Source organism: Nicotiana tabacum, chromosome 12 (genome assembly GCF_000715075.1).
Source record: "Nicotiana tabacum cultivar K326 chromosome 12, ASM71507v2, whole genome shotgun sequence".
NCBI lineage: Eukaryota > Viridiplantae > Streptophyta > Magnoliopsida > Solanales > Solanaceae > Nicotiana > Nicotiana tabacum.
In genome coordinates, this window is record NC_134091.1 from 66,738,881 (window position 1) to 66,758,423 (window position 19,543).

Below are 19,543 nucleotides of genomic sequence, written 5' to 3' on the forward strand. Positions count from 1 at the left end.
TGTTATGATCATTGTCGCGTAGGCTTATTCCGCTTTTGTTTCCGTATGTATTTTAAACTATGTTTCAAATTATCATTGTTAAAACTGGCTTAATCGTTATTAGTAATCGACTTACCCAGTCTTAGAGACTAGGTGCCATCACGACGCCTGCGATGGATTTTTGGGTCGTGACAATTATCATCTCTAAAATATAGTTTAACTTTGTTGCCAAAAAAAGTTAAAATTTCGACTAACATTTTTCACTTTAGGAAAAATATTTTAGAATAGTAAAAATAAAAAAAATAACATCGAATTACTTCTATTGTTGTATCACTTACCTTTATTGTAATGACGTATACTAATTAAATTTTAAAAGGACAAAAGGTTTTTTAGACCTCAAAAATGCTTTACCTTAAATCATGATTTTTATGCTAATCTATATCTATACTATATTACAAACACGAATGTCTTTGGCGAAATGTCGCTTGCCTTTTTTATTCTTTTAAAATAGAGTTTACATTAAACAAATAATACAATCCATTGTTTAATCAGTCTTCTATTTTTATGTAACCGTTTTTTTTTGGTTACAAGCAGGAATTCCACTATGGACCAAAAATATGTTTTGTTTATATATATGGTATCGATATTTTCAAGTAGCAAGGTTAAATGGCTTAAAAGGACTTATGATATAACTGCAACTTTGCTTTCTTGTAGAATTACAGCTAAATTGCTTTATATAACAAACTTCCTTCTAACGCATTCATAATAAACAATAACCAAAAAGAAACTGAACTACTCAGAGACATTATCAATTGCAATGGATATATATATATATATATATCCTTCGTTATAGTATCTGGAGTTGATAAATTTCAATTAAAAAAAAGGTGAATAGCTTTGTGTTTTTACTCTCCGTATGTTTATGACTCCTTAGACCTAAAATACTTTGGACTTTGACCTAAAATATGTGCATAAGGAGTTAATGGGTGCTCGAAATTTTTACATAAACGGTAAAAGGAGATGAAGGTGTTCTAGATTTTTACCTTAAATATTTAGAAAGAATTAATGGGTTAAAATTTTAGTATTATTTTTCTTTTACAAATTCACAGGTCGAATAAGAAAATATTCAATATATAAAGTTTAGTTGATTTCGAAGTCCTATATTGTAGAAAAATAATAAAATGACTATTTTTAAATATGAAAAATAAATAAATTGAATGACTATTTTGTCTAGTGTGAATATTATTTTTAAAGGGTAAAATGGATGAACGATATTTCGCAAGTACCTTCGTGCTTTTAATATAGTATAGTATAGATACATAGATAGAGATAGATATAGATATAGATAGATTAAGTGATAACCTCAACAATAGAGGTAAATAAATTTATAATATAGCATGTACATGTAAAAATTCTGTAAAACTTATTCACACTTAGTATTTATATTAAATTGCCATGATATGTAATATAGAGTTCTCTCATTTATCTATGATTAATTAACACATATTTTTATCTTACTAGATCACAAAATAATAATAAATTAATATGATTTAGTGTAAATACCCGATGCCAAATCAGTTTTTACCCTTTCATAACTACTAATTAGTAGCTTTTAATATGTTTGAATAATCACATTTTGTGTGGAGTCTTAAAATCATGGGTCCCTTTTTTGTTGTTGTAAAAAAGATTAGCTGCTCCTTAAAACATAATCATAAATGACTATAAGTTGCAGTAATATTTTAATTTGTGATCATTTTTTAAAGAGTAATCTTAAAAGTAGCTATTTATGCAAATGGCCACATGTATATAAGCTGGTAATAAAGAAGACCCGGTTCATAAGTGGTCTCCTCCGTCAATGGCGAAGCTGAAGACGGATTCTCCTCTCTCTCGTCGCATAGTCCTCTCCTTCTTGCACTTTCTAGATTCTGGTACGCCTCTGACAATTGCCCCACATATATATACATGTGTGTGTGTTTACGTATATAATTGTGTTGAAATGAATCCATACAAGATGTTTCTCTTTTCTGGACGTAGCTAGTCAAGATCAGTCTATAGGAGTACTTATAGATCAGAAATTTGTATGGATTAAAAGGAAAAATAAGCTTCACGGGGTATGCTGTTCAGCATTGAGACACATGGTGCTAAATCAGTGAAAATCAGTTTATTTCATAAACTACTGGCTGATTCTAGGCAGGGATGATACTAGCTGTAGTGGACTGCATAGATAAAGTTGTCTCGCTGACTAAGTTTCCCTTTAAGGGGATTAGGATTAGAATCTTACAAGGGCAGCTCAATGGAATTGATGCTCTAAAGCCAAACTTCAATATGAGGCCTAAAATATGTTTCTTAAAATTCGTATATATTTTTATCTGATGTGACAGCTTGAGAAAAAAATGTGAAAAAGAATGAAAAGGAATGTGAAATAAAATTATTCAATGACCCTTGTTGTTTGGCAAAACAGTGAGAAAGGGAAGGAAAAGAGAGCTTGATTTGATAAAGTACAATAATTGAGTAAATTGAACGTTGTGCCACTAACTCGTGTGCTTGTCTGCCTCCCAGCTGAAACACGGGAAAAACGTTTGGTTCATGTGAGGAAAAATAAATGACAGTAGGTTGGATTATAAGATAGGTTTAAGTGATTAAATGAATAGACAAATAATCCGGCACTGAATCTTGTATTATATGAAGGGAAACTAAACTTCATACGGTACAAGTAGCTTTAAGTGGGGAGGAGGAGGGAGAGGGGTTTAGGATTAGACTGTTTTATTGATTTAGGTACAAGTGATCTTCTCAGTGTATGCTGTTCAGACCTGAAACTCATCAGTGAACTGTGAAGCATTAGTTTCTTGTATTTGGTAATTGACTGGTGTTGAACCTGATTACAATCTTTGATGCCAGTAGCTTTAAAGGGATTTAGCATGAGAATCTTAAAGTGACGGAAGGGAAACTAATCTTTGAAAAGTATGTTAGGAGTATTTATTACTGACACATGTGGGTCGTGGGCACAACATTAGGGACTTGTATATAGCAACTGATGTGGTTCTAGGTTAGAAGGCATTGTTTATTGAGATTAAAGAGTTACATTTTCTTTTGAGAATGAGTATCCTACCAAGGTTTGAAGAGAACTGCAAATAGGAACTTCCTGTTGCCGATTTTTAGCATTTAGAATACTGTTGGAATTCCGAACATAGTTGTTAGGCGAGTAAATCACATATCTATCCTCGATTTTGAGCTAAGATACAATTTGACTGTATCCCTATGGTATGAACTTGGTGTTTTGGGTGATCCATAGAGCAACTGTAAATGAATTCCAACGAGATTATGCTTGCATGTGAGCATCATAGATTAAAAAAGTGAAAAAAAGATCGTAAGCCAAAAAAATTGAAAAAGCTCCTGACCAACTGCTTTGAAAGAATAAACAGAAGTAAGCGAGAATCATAATGAGCAAATGATATTACTAGAAAAAAGAATAAGCAAAAACATTAAGTGAAAAAGAAAAAGCCCTAACCATCACTGCTGTTGCCTCTCATCCCCCACTGCAAAGTCTGCTCAGCCATATAACCATGCTTTTGTCATCCAGCCTTTGGGTGAGTAAAGGCTGGCCACCCGCAGCCTGGATATTTTTTTTTTTTGCATGTCCTTTCCGTTCCTAATTTTTTTCCCTAGGTGCTGGTCAATTTAGATTTGACATTATCAAATAATTGGCATATGTGTAGGGGCCAGGAGCACACTGGAAAAAGAAAAGAACTTAATAGAAAATGTAAATGCATCATGCAACTTAAATGCAGCTTATTCTTATATAATTATCCTCTTTTTACCAACAACAAAAGATACAAATACAGTAACTGGAATGAAAAACTAAACTGAAAAACAAAAATTTTAAACTCAATATAATGCATCTTGCAATAGATTAAATGAAGACGACATGTTGCTTTTAAACTGTGCAAGTATCACTAAAACATGATGCAGACGGAACACATAGGATGTTCTTTAAAGTAATCGTTTTCAGGCTTCTGGATCTCTTCTTAGAGCAATCACAGCAAGATCAACATTCATGGAGATTTCACTTGGTGAACCATGGCAGTTTTGGGAGCCTGAACCTCTGGAGAAAATTTTCAGAGCTTCGTGCTACAGACTTTGGGTGGAATAGAATTTCATTTGTCAGATTCTGCATAAATATTCTTTTCTGTCCGTTCCAAATATCAAACTTCTGAGAAATACATTACTGTATAACACAAATCATAATAAATCCTGACCAAAGATTTAAGCTTTTTAATCATTACTCAATAAAAAGGATTAAACATTCTGACAAGCAAAAGTGATATGAGCAGAAACTATTATACACCCTTCTTCTCATTCTTTTTGGGTGCAGATTGCCATGCAAAAGTATCAGCTAAAAGAGTAGTTTGCTAATGCAATTCAAGAATTCAAAGTTTAATGGATTGAACAATTGGCCTACAATATTTATTAAGCGGGAAAAAAAGAAAACCAGACAAGATTTAAAAGGTCTGCCAAATTTTGAGTGTAACAACTTTAGGAGGGCTTACTCTTGCACTCTTTGACTGTAGCACATGCATTCCTGAAACTAAGCCTCCTTTACTAATAACATTTATCCATGATTTGAGTTTGAGATTTTTAGCTGAACAAATAAAGGTTGAATCTTGTGCATTCGGAGTGCGACCCTCTAACCATAGAAAATCCATCAATAAACATCTACAACCTGCCCTCTCTCTCCCTCTCTCCCTAGCTCATGTGCACGTATTACTTCTCTTCTGTAGCCCCTTCACGATTGGGTGGAAGTCCTAGCACCGCTTGACTGGGGGAAGAATTGGGAAATACCAAATCTTTTTTGGAAACCTCATTGCTATGAATAAAGCCATTTAGATGTTATATTATTTGGTGCATGCTACTTGTTTCTATTAGTCATGGTTATTTTTCTGTTTTTATTCTGTTAAATTGTGAAGTCTCCTCAAATCTTAGTTTCAATGTAGAGTGAGTGAATTTTGCATCTACTGACTGTGTGTATTCCTTGTTACATAGTTGAACCTGCTTCTGGAGTTGATGATGAAGGACTTGAGGTTGTTAAGCAATGTCTATCGGAGGCCTTTAAGATTGATCCATCATCTGCTGGTTATGCCTCAAGTTCAGATTCCTTAGTGGACATATTCAGTTCACGAGAAGCGATTGAGCAAAGCCAAATAAATTTGGATCTCAGGCATGATGTATCTTCATCAGATGCTCCTTGTTCATCATCAGGACAGAAGGTAGCAGATGCTAAAGATACAGATGGATCTCAGTTTCTGGTCTAATTCTACCTTTTTTCTCTTGCTATTTCTCTTAATTTTGTGTAGTTATCTTTCCAGCTTTTGATTCTTTTTAATATTTTCTCCACAGTTCATGTATTTTAGGTCTATGTCATGTTAATTCTATCTACATGTTTGGTTTCTCCTTTCTGTCTTCTATATAGTGGTCCATTAGTTATGCAATCAGTAAACCTGTGAGGTTTAAATTCATTCTGCTGTCTACATCTATCTGCTCTTATTTTCTATCACCATATAGACAATAATAGTCTCCCTTCATGGTTTGGCAAAAGTGGGATATTTGGGGCATGGCCATGATATGTGCTTGATGCTATGGAATTTTCGGGATAGATTCAGATTTTGCTTGGGAAAGGAAATTTTAAACCAAATTCTGTTGCTAGACAATCTTTTCTTGAAAGAACTTTAGTTTTTAAGGATGGAGTTGGTTCAAGCTATCATTGAAATGATCATCAAATGCTTACATCTGGTAATACTGTGTGCTTGGCTGTACAGCCATGGCAGAGGACTTATTGTACATTCTCTGTTGATGTTGACATTTGTTATAATCATAACCTATTTAGATCAAACATTAGCTACTTTTAATCTCCTTCATATGTTGCAACCAATCTGTGAGTGAACTTTTAGTCTGTGGTAGCCTTTTACTTTCCACATACTTGTACATGATTTACCTTTACCTCATTTTGTTTTCTCTAAACAGGCTGATGAACGGACAAAAGAAGCTCCCACTTTTGGTAAGGCTAGGCTCCAAGTGCCTAGGTTTTTATAATATCTCAATGAAGGCCTCTGTATATTGTCCCTCTGATTCTTATCTAACTAGTGTACCACACTTGACCTTCTCACTGTTACTCTTTCGTGTCCATACGTTTGTGCTGTCATTCAATTTTTATCTCATGTCATCTTCAGTGACGTTAAAGGCTTGCTTGTAGCATGCTTAAGCTCTGAAGTTATGTGAAGCCCAAGTTAGAGGGTCCCCCTTACTTAGGTGGCTCATGACTGCAAGCTCCAAGGGACTATGATATATGCCTCATCGCCTTGAATTCTGTCTTTAAGAGGGCTACACTTGGCAATAGATATAGTTGGCAAAACAATAGAGTAATTATTATAAATTGTGATTAAGGAACTCTTTTGGTGGTCAGGAATATGAAATTAGAGAAGTGATATACAAGCCTAGTCACTAAAAACTTAAAAACTGTATTTTTACATCTAAATAAAAAATTTATAATGGTTTTTCAACTTGCTTGACATGATTTTTATTTCATATATTTTGCCTAGTTCTATTTTTTGTTAATTTGTTTATCCTAAATGATCATTGTTTGTGTTTATAGTGATTCTTACTTGCTACATATACTTTTATGGCAAGTAAATAATTATTCGCTTTTTCTTGCATATATTTATATATGTAGATCTGATATATGTGTTTGTATTTTATTATTTCTTTATTAGCAATTTCTTCCCTAAAGCGCACGAGTTGAATTGAGCTTTGCGTTGAATGCCCTAACATGCTTTTTGCCTTTCAAAACTCTGGTCAATCTTTTTGGCAATGAGTTCATTAATACCTCAAATCTAGTTGCCTTTTACTTTAATTTTTTCTCCTAGTTTCACAGTAATTCTTTATACTGAAGCAAACCATGAAAAATAAGGTCAAAATTTATATACATAGTTACATACATACATAATGTGTGTGTGTGTGTGTGTGTGTGTGTGTGTGTGTGTGTGTGTGTGTGTGTGTGTGTATATATATATGTATATATATATATATGTATATATATATATATGTATGTATGTATGTATATATAAATATGTATGTATGTACATATGTATATATATGTACTAGTCTTAGGGTACGCGCTTTGTGCGTGTACCATATATTAATGAGTACAAAACTTGTATGAATCATATATATTATTTTTAAACAATATGCTTAAGTTATGAAATAAAAATTTAAAAAATTATATTTTCTTGAAAGTAATGAAGGTAGATCCCATTTAGCTAGTTCATTATGAAAAACATCGTGCCCTGTGGAAGTCTTTAGATGCCTTATTGTGATTTTTGAGGACTTCTTTGAAAATATCTTATGAAAATTATTGCTATTGTGTGACATAATACTCGAAACAAACAAGTGACACAAAAATAGTTCATTACAGTTCTCCAAAGATTTGTCAAATAATGCAAATTAAAAATTAAATCTTTTGGTCTTTTAGACATTTTGGAATGAAAAGGTTGGTTCTATGGCTCATAGAAAAATAAACTAATAAGTGACAATGTAAAGTCTAAAAAAAAATCAATATTGAGTTAATATTTTACAAAAAAGAACTTAATATATAAAAAAAATAAGAATTTGTCATTTGTTGGACAAATGCAAAGGAAGGAAAAATAATTAATGATAACTCATTCAGAATATTTTTATTTTCTACTGTTTCATCCTTATTACTTTAAGTTTGCATTTTCACCAACTTGACTCTCAATACGATATTGTAACTAATTTCTGTTTAACTGTCAATGCAGTTCTTATGAAAATAAATTTACGTACACTACGAGTTTGCAATTACTTATATGATGAATTTGTAAAATAGTTGAATTGGATTTTCTAACTAATTAGTTGATTCAAAAACTTATTTTGTTAGATTAGTTCAAAGATTTAATTATTCATTCTCAACATTAGAGGAAATAATTTTCCTTATTCAAATTCTTAATGTTACATCATCCCAAATTTTTAATGTTTAACTATAACTATATTATTATCCAATAAAAGTCTATTTTCAAAGGATTAAAAAACCGATCTGACCTTTCACATAGAGAATTTTAGTAGTTTTTAAAATTTTAAATATTGGAAAGATAATTAAATTATAAATCTTTTTCAATGTAAAATTTATCTGTAGCGTATAGAAATTACTGATCAACATATTATAATAATAATTTCTAAAATTTAATTATTTTTAATCACTTTATTAGATTGTAAAAATCCAAACCCCTCAATATATTTAAGTAAAATACCACAATAAAAAAGATACTACTTTAAGTCAGAATGTTAACTACATACGAATATTAGAGAAAAAAATAAATGACTATTTTGTGTAGAGTAAACTTTATTTTTGAAGGGTAAAAAAGGCGAACGACATTTTGCTAAGGGCCTTCGTGCTTTTGATATAGTATAGATAAATGTCATACAAGATATGTATAAGGGATTAATCACAATTCACAAGTGTGAGAATAGCAGGAGATATAGAGGAGTTTCCAGCAACTGCAGATTTACGCCTGGGGTTTGCCTTGAACCTGTACTTGTTTGTATAGGTATGTATGAGTTAACCAATAGTATACATTGTGAGGTTTCATGGTGAATGCTAGTTGCCAGTGATATTCTGTCAAACAAGCGATGTAGTCAATAAAAAGTTTGAATTATGGAGAAGTACTCTTGAAGAATAACAATTTAGATTCTCTACTTCTTGTCTGCATCTTGTATATTGGAGACTTTCCGCCCTACTGCACGTCAATAAATTCACCTTAAAAGAGAGTAACGGTTTTAGATAAGTATAAATTATACAAACTCTATATGCTACAAATTAAACCCATAAGATAAATGAAGGTGAAGTCTCGATTAAACAAAATGAAGGTGAAGTGAGGTTAGACAAGATTGTGGTTTCTAAATGTAGAAACTCAGATATCTAGTTAAGTCTTCCAGCAGAATGACATTATAGATGAAGATGTGACACATTAGATTAAAATAGTATGACTAAAATGGAGTGCTTTGATAAAAAGATACTTAACGAAGGGAAAGGCAAGTTTCATAAAAAAAGGGTTATCATACTAGCAATGCTATGTAGGGGTGAACGTTGGTCCTCTGAGTCCAACATATCCACAATATTGATGTCTCAAAAATGCGAATGTTAAGATGAATGTACGCTTATACTAGATTGAACAAGACTAGAAATGACCACAACCAATAGAGGGTGTAAGTAGCACATAAAGGGGATAAAATGATAGAAGCTCGTCTAAGATGGTCTGGCTATTTCCTACATAAACTGCGGTATGCATTGGTCTGTAGGTACTACGATAATTGAAGGTGCTAAAAGAATTACAAGGTAGATTTAAAATCAAATGGAGAAAGTTGTCTCAAGAGACCTACAACCTCTCATAATAAATACGGACTTAGCTAAGAACGGAAGAAATTTGAAGTAAAGAATCTATTGAGACTACTAACTAGTTGTATTAAGGTTTAGTTGTTGTAGCACTTACATTAGGTCTAGTGTTTGCGGGGAGTCTTTCTATTCTGGATAAGATGTGCATGCCTGTCTTTAGGAGAAGCAACTGTCACTCGTGACAATGGATGCCTGCTTATATTAAACTATCCTCAATCTCTTTCTGTAAAAGCTAGATTCTTCTCTTCCCTTCTCCTTCGACCCAAGCAAAAGGAGCATGCATTTTCTCATAGTGTGAGAAAATGAGGTCGAAATCTAGTTCTATTTATCATTCAGAGAGTTAGAAAACTAGACATACTGTCAAAGGTTGGGTTCTCTAGGGGATCGACTCCTATGCTTTGCATTATGTAAGTTGGGCTGCTCCAGCTGAAGTGCATTAGAAACTTTTGTCCGTGGGATTGTCGGGGAAACACCCGATATATGACTCCTTTTAATCTGAATAAAGACGTACGCAAGTATAAGGATAAGTGTGATGATGTAATTGGTACCATATAGACAATTTTAGTATTTGAATGAAATGGGCCGAGTAGAGCGGGGTGTTTATAGAGCTCATATAGATTACATCCAACTTGTTTAGAATTTGGGTGTAGTTGATTGATTGTTAGATGTAACGAAATCATTCTTGTAAGCTACATCCGTGTTGCTATTTTCTGGCCCATACAAAATCATTCTTCTAAGCTAACTGTCTTGCTATTTTCTGGCCCATCTTCTTTGTACTCCTATAATTCATTTGTATTTGGGTTAATTATTTCCCTTAGAATGTGGATGTGGGCCTTTAGTTAAAAATGACATACATGTAGGCTACACACATGGTTACAAAGTATAGCAAGCAGGGGCACCTACTTTTCTTGTAATCCTTTTTTTCCCTGTTAGCTATCGATGCACGTTCTTGGGTGGCCTTGTCTTCGTCATATCAAATACATCATCTAAATGTTTTAAACCTTGTTTTGCCTTCTTTCTTTGAGTATCTTACAAGATATGTTTGTGACAGTGTCAGGTAAAAGTGTCTCTCTTTCTGATTTGCCCTACGTTCTGTCCTGCTTTATGTTAATCAACTGATGCTGTTTATCATGCTTTGCAGGTATATCCAAGGATGAGATCTTTGGGCAGTTTTTTGATGCCCTTGAAAAAGCTCACTATTTTAGAAGCTTGCCAGATGGAAAAGATGATCAGGCTCAGCTGGATAGAGCATCACGGGTATTTCACACTGCTTTGGAGGTATATATTGACAACGAGTTATTTCATTCATGTTTCTACTATTGTAGTGCATCAGTTTTCCATACTTGATGGAATTGGTTGAGAAAACACAGCATTTAATCTTCACCTGGTGGTTTCCATTTTTTCTGTTTTGAACAAAACTTTGCTTCAAAATGGTGCTTTTTCCAAACATTGATGACAGTATCTTCTGTTCCCCATATGATTAAAAATACTTTCTAGAGTAGAATGGCTCAAAGTTCTTTTGAAAGAGCTCATACTCCTTTTGACATCATTGTGACCAGCTAAAAGGTGAATCTATGCAGTTGCATGAAGTCCTTCTACTCCCTTATGACATCACTATGACTGAGGTTAAAGGGGAGACTCATTGTTAGCAAAGGCTCGCTTGACTGCGCTTAAGGATATTTTTGATTAGCTTAGACGAAGCTTCAATGCATTCACCAGGGCACTAATACATGCGCTTCATCTCTATGCTAAACTCTCTAAAGGGCTCATATTTCAATTGATGAATTATATTTTCTATGAATAGGAATAGACATTGAGTATGTCACAGTTTGTTGTGTACATATACTAGCTACTGTTGCTTCTGTCATGATTGTCAAAATTATTGCAGTTCTTGTTCGAATATCTTCCTACAACCTTTATCGTTTATGGTTTTAGGAGATGCAAAAATCAGGATGTGCTATGTTAAATCGAAACAACCTTGCTGAGACCTTAAAATCACAAGGTACTTTGTATTTACATGTTTCTTTTCTTTAAGAGTAAAGATATTTTATTGATGAAACAGCAAAATGCTGAGATTACCAGTATCATAAACTATATCTCGTTTTATGTAAGGAGTCAATTAGATGTAAGTCATTTATGTTTTGCATTTTACGCCAAAAAAAGAATATTGCAAAGAGCTATCCTTTATGCGTTGTATGACTTAAGTCTTCTTATCACAACATCTGTATTCCTTTCTCTCCATACATGCGCGAAGGCACTGTATTCCAGATGTTTGCATTGTCTTCCTTATTTTCTTCCCTTTAAAAGCTAATCACTAGCTTTTGCTAGAATAATATCGTAAAGTCAGAGAAGAAGAAGAATGCCATTATAGAGGGATCAGCGTGTAAACTTGAAGGGCTAGGGAACTCCTTTAGCTCAATAATGAAAGTTAGGGTCGATCGTAGGAGGCCTTACCTCTTAGATGGTCCAAGCAAGTCATTAAGCTATTGGATGGATCCTCCTAACTGTAGTTACTTACATTCTATAGCTTGTTTCACAATGTTTGGTATCACCCATGGCGAACAGAATATATTTAGAAATAAACTCCAGCCTTGCCGGCTAACAGGGAACTTTAACAGTAAGTGTTTTGCAGTTTCCTCCGTTTCTTCACACTAGTAACAGCTGCTAACTAAATTGAGGCCTTTCTTCTGCAAGTCCTCATTGTTAAGCAGGCTTCATATGCTGCAATCTAAGTAATCAATGTTTAACAGGGTTTTGATTTTTCAGATTGTATTCTAAGGCCATCGTCTTCTTTCTTTCACAGAACTATTAATACTTCATAGCAACATTTCACTGTAATTCACCCTCTTCTTTTTTAGAAAAAATCGTAATTTACTGACCTTGCTGTCCAAGCCGAAGGGTCAGGTTCAATAATAACTTGTTAGCTCCTTCTAGCTTACTGAAGAAGTAGGTTATGCTTTCCATTTCCCGATCTTTAATGTCTCTTGAGCCTGATGTCCCATTTATTCTCAATTATACAATCTTCAATATAGGCCTTCTTGTCCAGTGCCAAACTGTATAGCTAAGGAAAGGCCTTCTCAGTATATTTTGCTATAGCCAGAAATTTTCCTAGTACTTGATTTTCCTTCCATATCCAACTTTCAGCTTTACAAGATTGGTGAAATGTTCCTCTTTCTCAAAAAAAAGATTGGTGAAATGTTCATAGTCCCTTTATATGTTTCCAAACAGATATTAAGTTGTATGAATTCTCATTATTGCACCCAAGAGAATGGCCTATCAGTCGATGAAGCTGGAATAAGGACCCCAGTCAAGGCAAAAAAAAAAAGAAGTTGCGAAATCTCGGTGGAATTTTGGAAGAACACGGGTAGGGCATGCTTGGAGTGGCCCACCGAGTTGTTTAGTGTCATTTTTAGGATGAAGAACATGCCCGACGAATGGAGGTGGAGTACGATAATTCCGTTGTACAAGAACAAGGGTGATATTCAAAATTGCAACAACTATAGGGGTATCAAGCTGCTAAGCCATACTATGAAAGTTTGTGAGAGAGTGTTAGAATTGAGGGTGAGTAGGAGTGTGCTTATTTCCGAGAACACTTCTGATTCATGCCGGGTTGTTCGACTACGAAAGCCATTCACCTTGTTAGGAGATTGGTGGAGCAGTATAGGGAGAGGAAAAGGAATTTGCATATGGTGTTCATTGACCTGGAGAAGCATACGACAAAGTTCCGAGAGAGGTTCTATGAAGATGTTTAGAGGCTAGCACTGTGCCTGTAGCCTACATTTGGGTGATTAAGGACATGTATGGTGGAGCTAAGACCCGGATAAGGACAGTAGGAGGAGACTCGAAACACTTTCTGAGAGTGATGGGGTTGCATTAAGGATCAACCTTAGCCCGCCTGGCGATGGATGCACTGACGCGCCACATTTAAGGGGAGGTGCCATGGTATATGTTATTTGCAGATTACATAGTTCTGATTGACGAGACGAGAGGTGGTGTTAACGAGAAGCTGGAATGTTGGAGATAGACCCAAGAGAGGAAGTTTCAAGTACCTTGGATCAGTAATCCAAGGAAATGGGGAGATTAACGTAAATGTCGCACATCGTATCGAAGCGGGGTAGATGAAATGGAGGCTCGCATCCGGTGTTTTGTGTGATAAAAATGTGCCACTAAAACTTAAAGGTAAGTTCTACAAAGTGGTGGTTAGACCGACTATGTTATATGGGGCAGAGTGTTGGCCAGTCAAGAACTTTAATGCGCAGAGAATGAAAGTAGCTAAAATGAAGATGTTGAGATGGATGTACGAGCATACCAGGTTAGATAAGACTAGGAATGACGATATTCGGAAAAAGGTTGGAGTGGCCCTCATGGAGGACAAGATGCGTGAGGCGAGGCTAAGATGGTTCGAGCATGTGAAGAGGAGAAGCACTGATGCTTCAGTTAGGAGGTGTGAGAGGGTGACTTTGGTGGGTGTGCGGAGAGGTAGAGGTTGCATGCTGTTTGATTGCTATCCTTTGCTTTAAGTTTTCTTAATATCTTGATGTTACAGCTTGTTCTCACTGCTTTTTTTTCATTCTTTCTTGAGCCGAGGGTCAATCAGAAACAATCTCTCTGCTCTCCCAGGGTAGGGGTAAAGTCTGCGTACACACTACCCTTCACTGGGTTTGTTATTGTTATTGTTATTGTATAGAGCTAGGTATTTTCTTCCCATCTGCCTAAGCTTTAGTAGGCAGAGTTACTAGATAGATGCCTGCACTAGTGGAAGGATGCAGATACTCGGTGAAATAGTTGAGTTGCGTGTGAACCGGTCCAAATACCGTTGTTTTCAGAAAAATGAAACTTCACTAATCATTTTGCTATATTTGGACCCATTTCATTCAAGGCTCACCTAGTTTCGAGAATATTTAGGAAAAGACAACTAGTTGAATCACAATTACCACATGAATTATCATTACTTCATTCTATAGGGTAACCCTGCAAAACATTTTAAGTTGCACTCAGGCTACGCTAGTCTTGGCTCACAGTAAGCCCAACTTTCTTCCCGGCCTTAATTCAGCACATGGTCCATTTTGGTGGGCCGGAGGAGTGAGCTTTGAGCTGCCTCAATTTAATTGGGAAGAATAATGTTGTCAAAAGGTCAGTTTCTAATTCTAAAGCAATTCATTGGCCTTGAATATCTCATAGATATGTACTCAAGGTTGATGTCTACTTGCGTAAGTCTTTAGTTCCAATGTTGAAGTTCCCTTTCTTTTTTGAAAGCGTTTGCTTAAAGTTTTCTTCTTATTTTTTTTTTCTTTCTGGGATATTATAATAGGTAATAAAGCCATGCAGTCAAAGCTTTACTCTGATGCTATTGAGCTGTATACTTTTGCAATTGCACTTTGTGAAGATAATGCAGTTTACTATTGCAACAGGTGCGTCATTATCACAATGATGGGAGAACTTGATTATTGCATTTTCCATGAAAAATTAGTACTTCCTCTGTTCCATTTCCTGTGACACTATTCCCTTTTCAATCTTCCGAAAAAAATGACACCCTTCAATATTTGGAAACAATTTATACTTCACATTTTACCCTTAATGACATGCTTTTATAGCCATAAATGTCATGACATTTTTGAAACCACAAATTCCAAAAGTCTTTCTTTGTTTCTTAGGGGTCATTTGGTAAAATGAATTGGATAAAATAATGCATGCACTAGCTTTGTGTATTGATAATACCTTGTTTGGTACACTTTTTGAACCTATGTATTAGTTATGCAAGCATGAGTTATACACCCTATTTGGTATTATCCTATGCATAACTAATGCATAGGAAACTATGGTATTAACAATGCAATGGGTTTTAATGCATGCATTGGCTTAGTTAAAGACAAAATTGCCCTTCAAAATTTATGCTTGATTAAAATATGCTATCATATTAATGCAAGTTAGATGTAAATTTTTTGATACTTAAATTGCTCCCGCTATTTATATCTATACTCCGCCAATTTTTTCATTGTAAATTTATACTTCCTCCGTTTCAATTTATATGAACCTATTTCCTTTTTAATCCGTGCCAAAAAGAATGACCCCTTTCATTATTTGGAAACAATTTACCTTTATGCAATGATTTATAGCCATACAAAATATATGAGACTCATTTTACACCACAAGTTCAAAAGTCCTCTATTTTTTTAAACTCCGTGCCCAGTCAAATGGGTTCACATAAACTGACACGGAGGGAGTATATCTATACTCTACTACTATGTACTGAAATGCACTTGTAATCAACTCATTTTCCATTTATTTTTTTAATTCAAACTTTCTTTGCCTAATAATCCAAGAAAGTGGGAAATAAAATTATATCCCTAGTAGATAAATAAATACTTAGCATATTTCCTTTTTTATAAATAAATATTCAGTTATATACTACAATATAGGTAGACAAATCAAATAATTTTTTTAAAACCTTTTTCATATAAAAACATTCCTCAACATATGTTTCTTTTAAAAAGATAAAGTGATGGACTCGTTATGAGTCTATTTTTATAGACAAACATTTCTTTTAGAAATTGTGCAATGCTTTAATACATCAAATCAAACAATGGATAAGAAATATGTTAGTATAACTAATGCCAGCATAACTAATGCAAGCATAGCCAATACCAGTATTACTAATATACCGTATTCAACATTATTCTTATGCACCCTACCAAATGACCTCTTAAACTCCATGCACAATCAAACAGTGCCGCTTAAAATGAAATGGAGGGAGTTCTATTTTATCTTTTCTTTGAAAATTCTAATAGCCGTAAATTGAATCTTTCTAACCTGTAAATAGTTATCGTGGCCTATTTTGAGATGAGGTTTTGTTGATGTATCAGGGCAGCTGCTTTAACCCAAATCCACGAATACGAAGCAGCAGTTCAGGACTGCCTAAAGTCTACTGCAATCAACCCCAATTATAGCAAGGCTTATAGTAGATTGGGTTTTGTCTATTATGCTCAAGGGAAGTACCGTGATGCCATAGAGAAGGGTTTCACAAAAGGTTGGATAAGAGTATCTTTTTCCTTTACTACCTTATCAAAAAAATATCTTTTTTCTTTACTAGTTATTCAGTTTGTGTGTTGTTTATAAATTAACATCTTGGTATTTTGGAGTACATTATAGTTTTTAATTTATTGAGGATGGTCATCATTAAGCTCTGACTAACTTTGATATGTGCGTACTAGGGTAGTTTGTAGTAGTCGTGTTGCTTCTCATGCTCTATAATTTGTTTCAGTTAATTTCATTAGTTCAGTATGAAATTTGATTTGTAGTTCTTTCCATGACACATAGCAGTTCTAAAAATGTTTTGGTGATTGCTAGCCAACTGTGGTTTGGGATTTGTCAATGAAACCATTATACATAGAATTCTTTCAGGAAAGCTATACTCTGAGTCTCTCTTTTCCTTTTTATTGATTTCTATGTCCTTCAATATTTAAGATCTTTTTTGATAAGGTTACAATATTTAGGTTTTATTGGTTCTAATTTTTAAAAATGTATAAAGATATAGTATTCACTTGAATTTGTTTTTGTTGGAATTAACAAATATGAAAAATAGCATGAAGTGGGTTCCTGTAAAATGGCAAACAAGAAGAATGTAGTAAATATGATGACATATTATGAAGATGACTGTAGCATGAAGAATGGCTTTATAGACCTCAGCTAACATTACTGCAACTTTCTGGAATCGTGCTTATTTGGAGTTTCTACAGCCTGATTTCACGTTTTCAACAGGTTTATTTAAGCCCTCTACTTGAAAAGGAAAACAGAGTGTTGGCTTAAATGTCAAAAACACAATTGGATGTCTGACAAAAACGGATTCTCCTACTCCATTAATGAAAAAATTAAAGCACCTAAGGGTGTGGCCTAATGGTCAATTAATGGGGAGGTGAACCATGAGATTTTCAAATCCCAGTGGAGACCAAAAACGCTAGGTGATTTCTTACCATCTGCCTAAACCTTGGTTGGCAGGTTACTCGATACCTATGTTGGTGGAAGGTAGTAGGTATCTTGTAGTACCCACTAAAGCATGACTACGAAAGTCGACTAGAAGCAATTTAGAGAATAGAAAGAAAAACAAGTCAAAGAAACTGTTCTTGCCACAACCGATGTCCATCTCTAATGCCCTCGCTCTCCGTTATTTCTTTCTTCCTCCTTCCCTCATCAAGAGATAGTGAATGGAGTTCCATCCCCAAACAACCAATAAATGGATAAAAGAGAATCAAGACGGAACTGGCCTTACACATGCAAACTGGGGCATGGACTGATCTGTGGCTATGAGGGACTTGTTTTGGTGAAATGAAGATTTGTGTATATTATGTGTTGTATTGTGGTGCTCGGTAATGGGTCTGGCTACTTGATCGGTATTGGTCTTGTGAAGAAGTGTAAAGAGGTTTTGCACATTATCTCTGTCATCCGTGTTAGAAATTTTGATGAGCAGTACCAGAATACGAACATGTGAATTTTGTTTTCTAGTTAATCCCCAAGAAGAAATCTATATCTGACGTAAACCCTTTTTTGTGAAGCATTGCAGTTGGATCCTAATAATGATTCTATCAAAGAAAATATACGGGTTAGTTTCTATTATAGATTGCAGATGTTAAGTTTATTAGCTGGAAATGGTGCTTGCGATATATTCCAAGTATTACTCTCGTATTTTAAACTTGTAGGTAGCAGAACAGAAGTTAAAAGAAGAGCAACAGAAGAGGGAGCATGATCAGGTAACTGACAATTGTCGCATTGCAGAAGAGCTTTGTTAGATTTATTAAGTTGATAATTACAAGTTATGTAATTAACACCCAGATCATGGGCTTAGCTCAATACTACCTATAGTGATTTGTCTGTCTGTCCTCCTCAAAAAAATAAAACAAATTTTTTGATATGTCTGTCCGTTGTAGCACCATCTAGTACCGCATTATTGTGTGAGAAAACTACAATGAACATGTATTGATGCTTATTCATTATCTTTCTGTTTAAAAAGAAAGAGAATGGAGCATGTCTCTGTTATTCAGCCCTCTGACAACGTGGTTATAATATTGGCTGCGCATATCTAAGATTTGATTCCATTTATCCATTTACCATCTAATTTAGCAACGGTGAGCATTTAACTAAATTTTCATTTTGTATCCTTTGGTCTTTTGCAGAGCTCAACTTCTGCGAGTCATGGACAAGAATCAAATCAGCAGCCTGCTGGTGCATCTAGAAGTCATGCCATGCCTCCACCCTTTGCATCAATGTCATTCGACGGCAATGGCATTTCTGGTATTCCTGATTTGACTAACGTGTTTATGAACATGACAAGAGATGCATTCCAAGGGCAGCATGGCCCAAACGGGTCTGAAGGAAGCAGCGATAGTGATTCAACTAACGAGCCCGGAATAAGATTAGGCAGGAACATCAATGTCAATTTTGGTGAACAGATGCCTGAGGAATTGACTGGGGCCTTGAGGTCTGTTATGGAGATGTTTTCAGGAGCACAACCTCCCAGGAATCCTCAGGACAGTACGAATGGAAGGTCAACACCAAATTGAGGCAATTAATGGTTGAGAGCTTCATTCTCGAGTTGATAACATCTCCACCCTTTTACGTGTTCCTTTTTGGTGAATGCACTCTTGCATTTGAATTGATTATTTTCCCCTCAACTTGATATTGTAAATCCAAGATCTAAAACTCTCAGGTTTGCAGTGTAAACTAAGGTGCTTCGTTGATGCTTTTGTTTTTCCAGAAAACATAATTATCAAAAAGCTTCAAAGTGGCCTTTTTGCAGTTAACATCTTGAGGTTCAAATATACTGGTTTTATGGGAATTGCGCTATTAGAATTATTTCTTTTGAGGAAAAGGGGACGTGAGGATCTTGGATCTCCCACTTGTGGGAAAAGTTCGGAAGTGAGTAGTGTTTACTGGGTTCTATAATCGTCCCATAATTGGCTCTTTAGGTTGATTGTGATAATGCCAAAAGGGAAGACTTTTAATGTAGACTTTTTGCTTTTATTCTTCTAAATGAAATACTGATAATCGTACATAGGGAAAAGACAGAGGCAGAAGGAAATGTGAAGAACCGATTCCTTCCCCTTTCAACAAGAG

At 34.8% G+C, this 19,543-nt stretch overlaps 1 protein-coding gene across 3 annotated transcripts; it reads left to right on the forward strand.

The window, feature by feature from the left end:
• The first annotated feature begins 1,780 nt into the window (after window positions 1-1,780).
• LOC107762617 (uncharacterized) lies at window positions 1,781-19,230 on the forward strand. Of its 3 annotated transcripts, none has more exons than XM_016580984.2 (10): window positions 1,781-1,907; window positions 5,020-5,282; window positions 5,998-6,031; window positions 10,578-10,714; window positions 11,372-11,438; window positions 14,748-14,847; window positions 16,300-16,463; window positions 17,986-18,032; window positions 18,130-18,180; window positions 18,604-19,230. In XM_016580984.2, exons 1-10 carry the CDS (start codon window positions 1,835-1,837, stop codon window positions 18,988-18,990), a joined length of 1,323 nt encoding a protein of 440 aa, XP_016436470.1. In that variant the 5' UTR covers window positions 1,781-1,834; the 3' UTR covers window positions 18,991-19,230. The 3 variants fall into 3 exon arrangements, with proteins under 3 accessions (XP_016436470.1, XP_016436471.1, XP_016436472.1); XM_016580985.2 differs by having other exon boundaries at window positions 5,020-5,243; XM_016580986.2 differs by having other exon boundaries at window positions 1,846-1,907; window positions 5,998-8,591.
• Window positions 19,231-19,543: the final 313 nt, after the last annotated feature.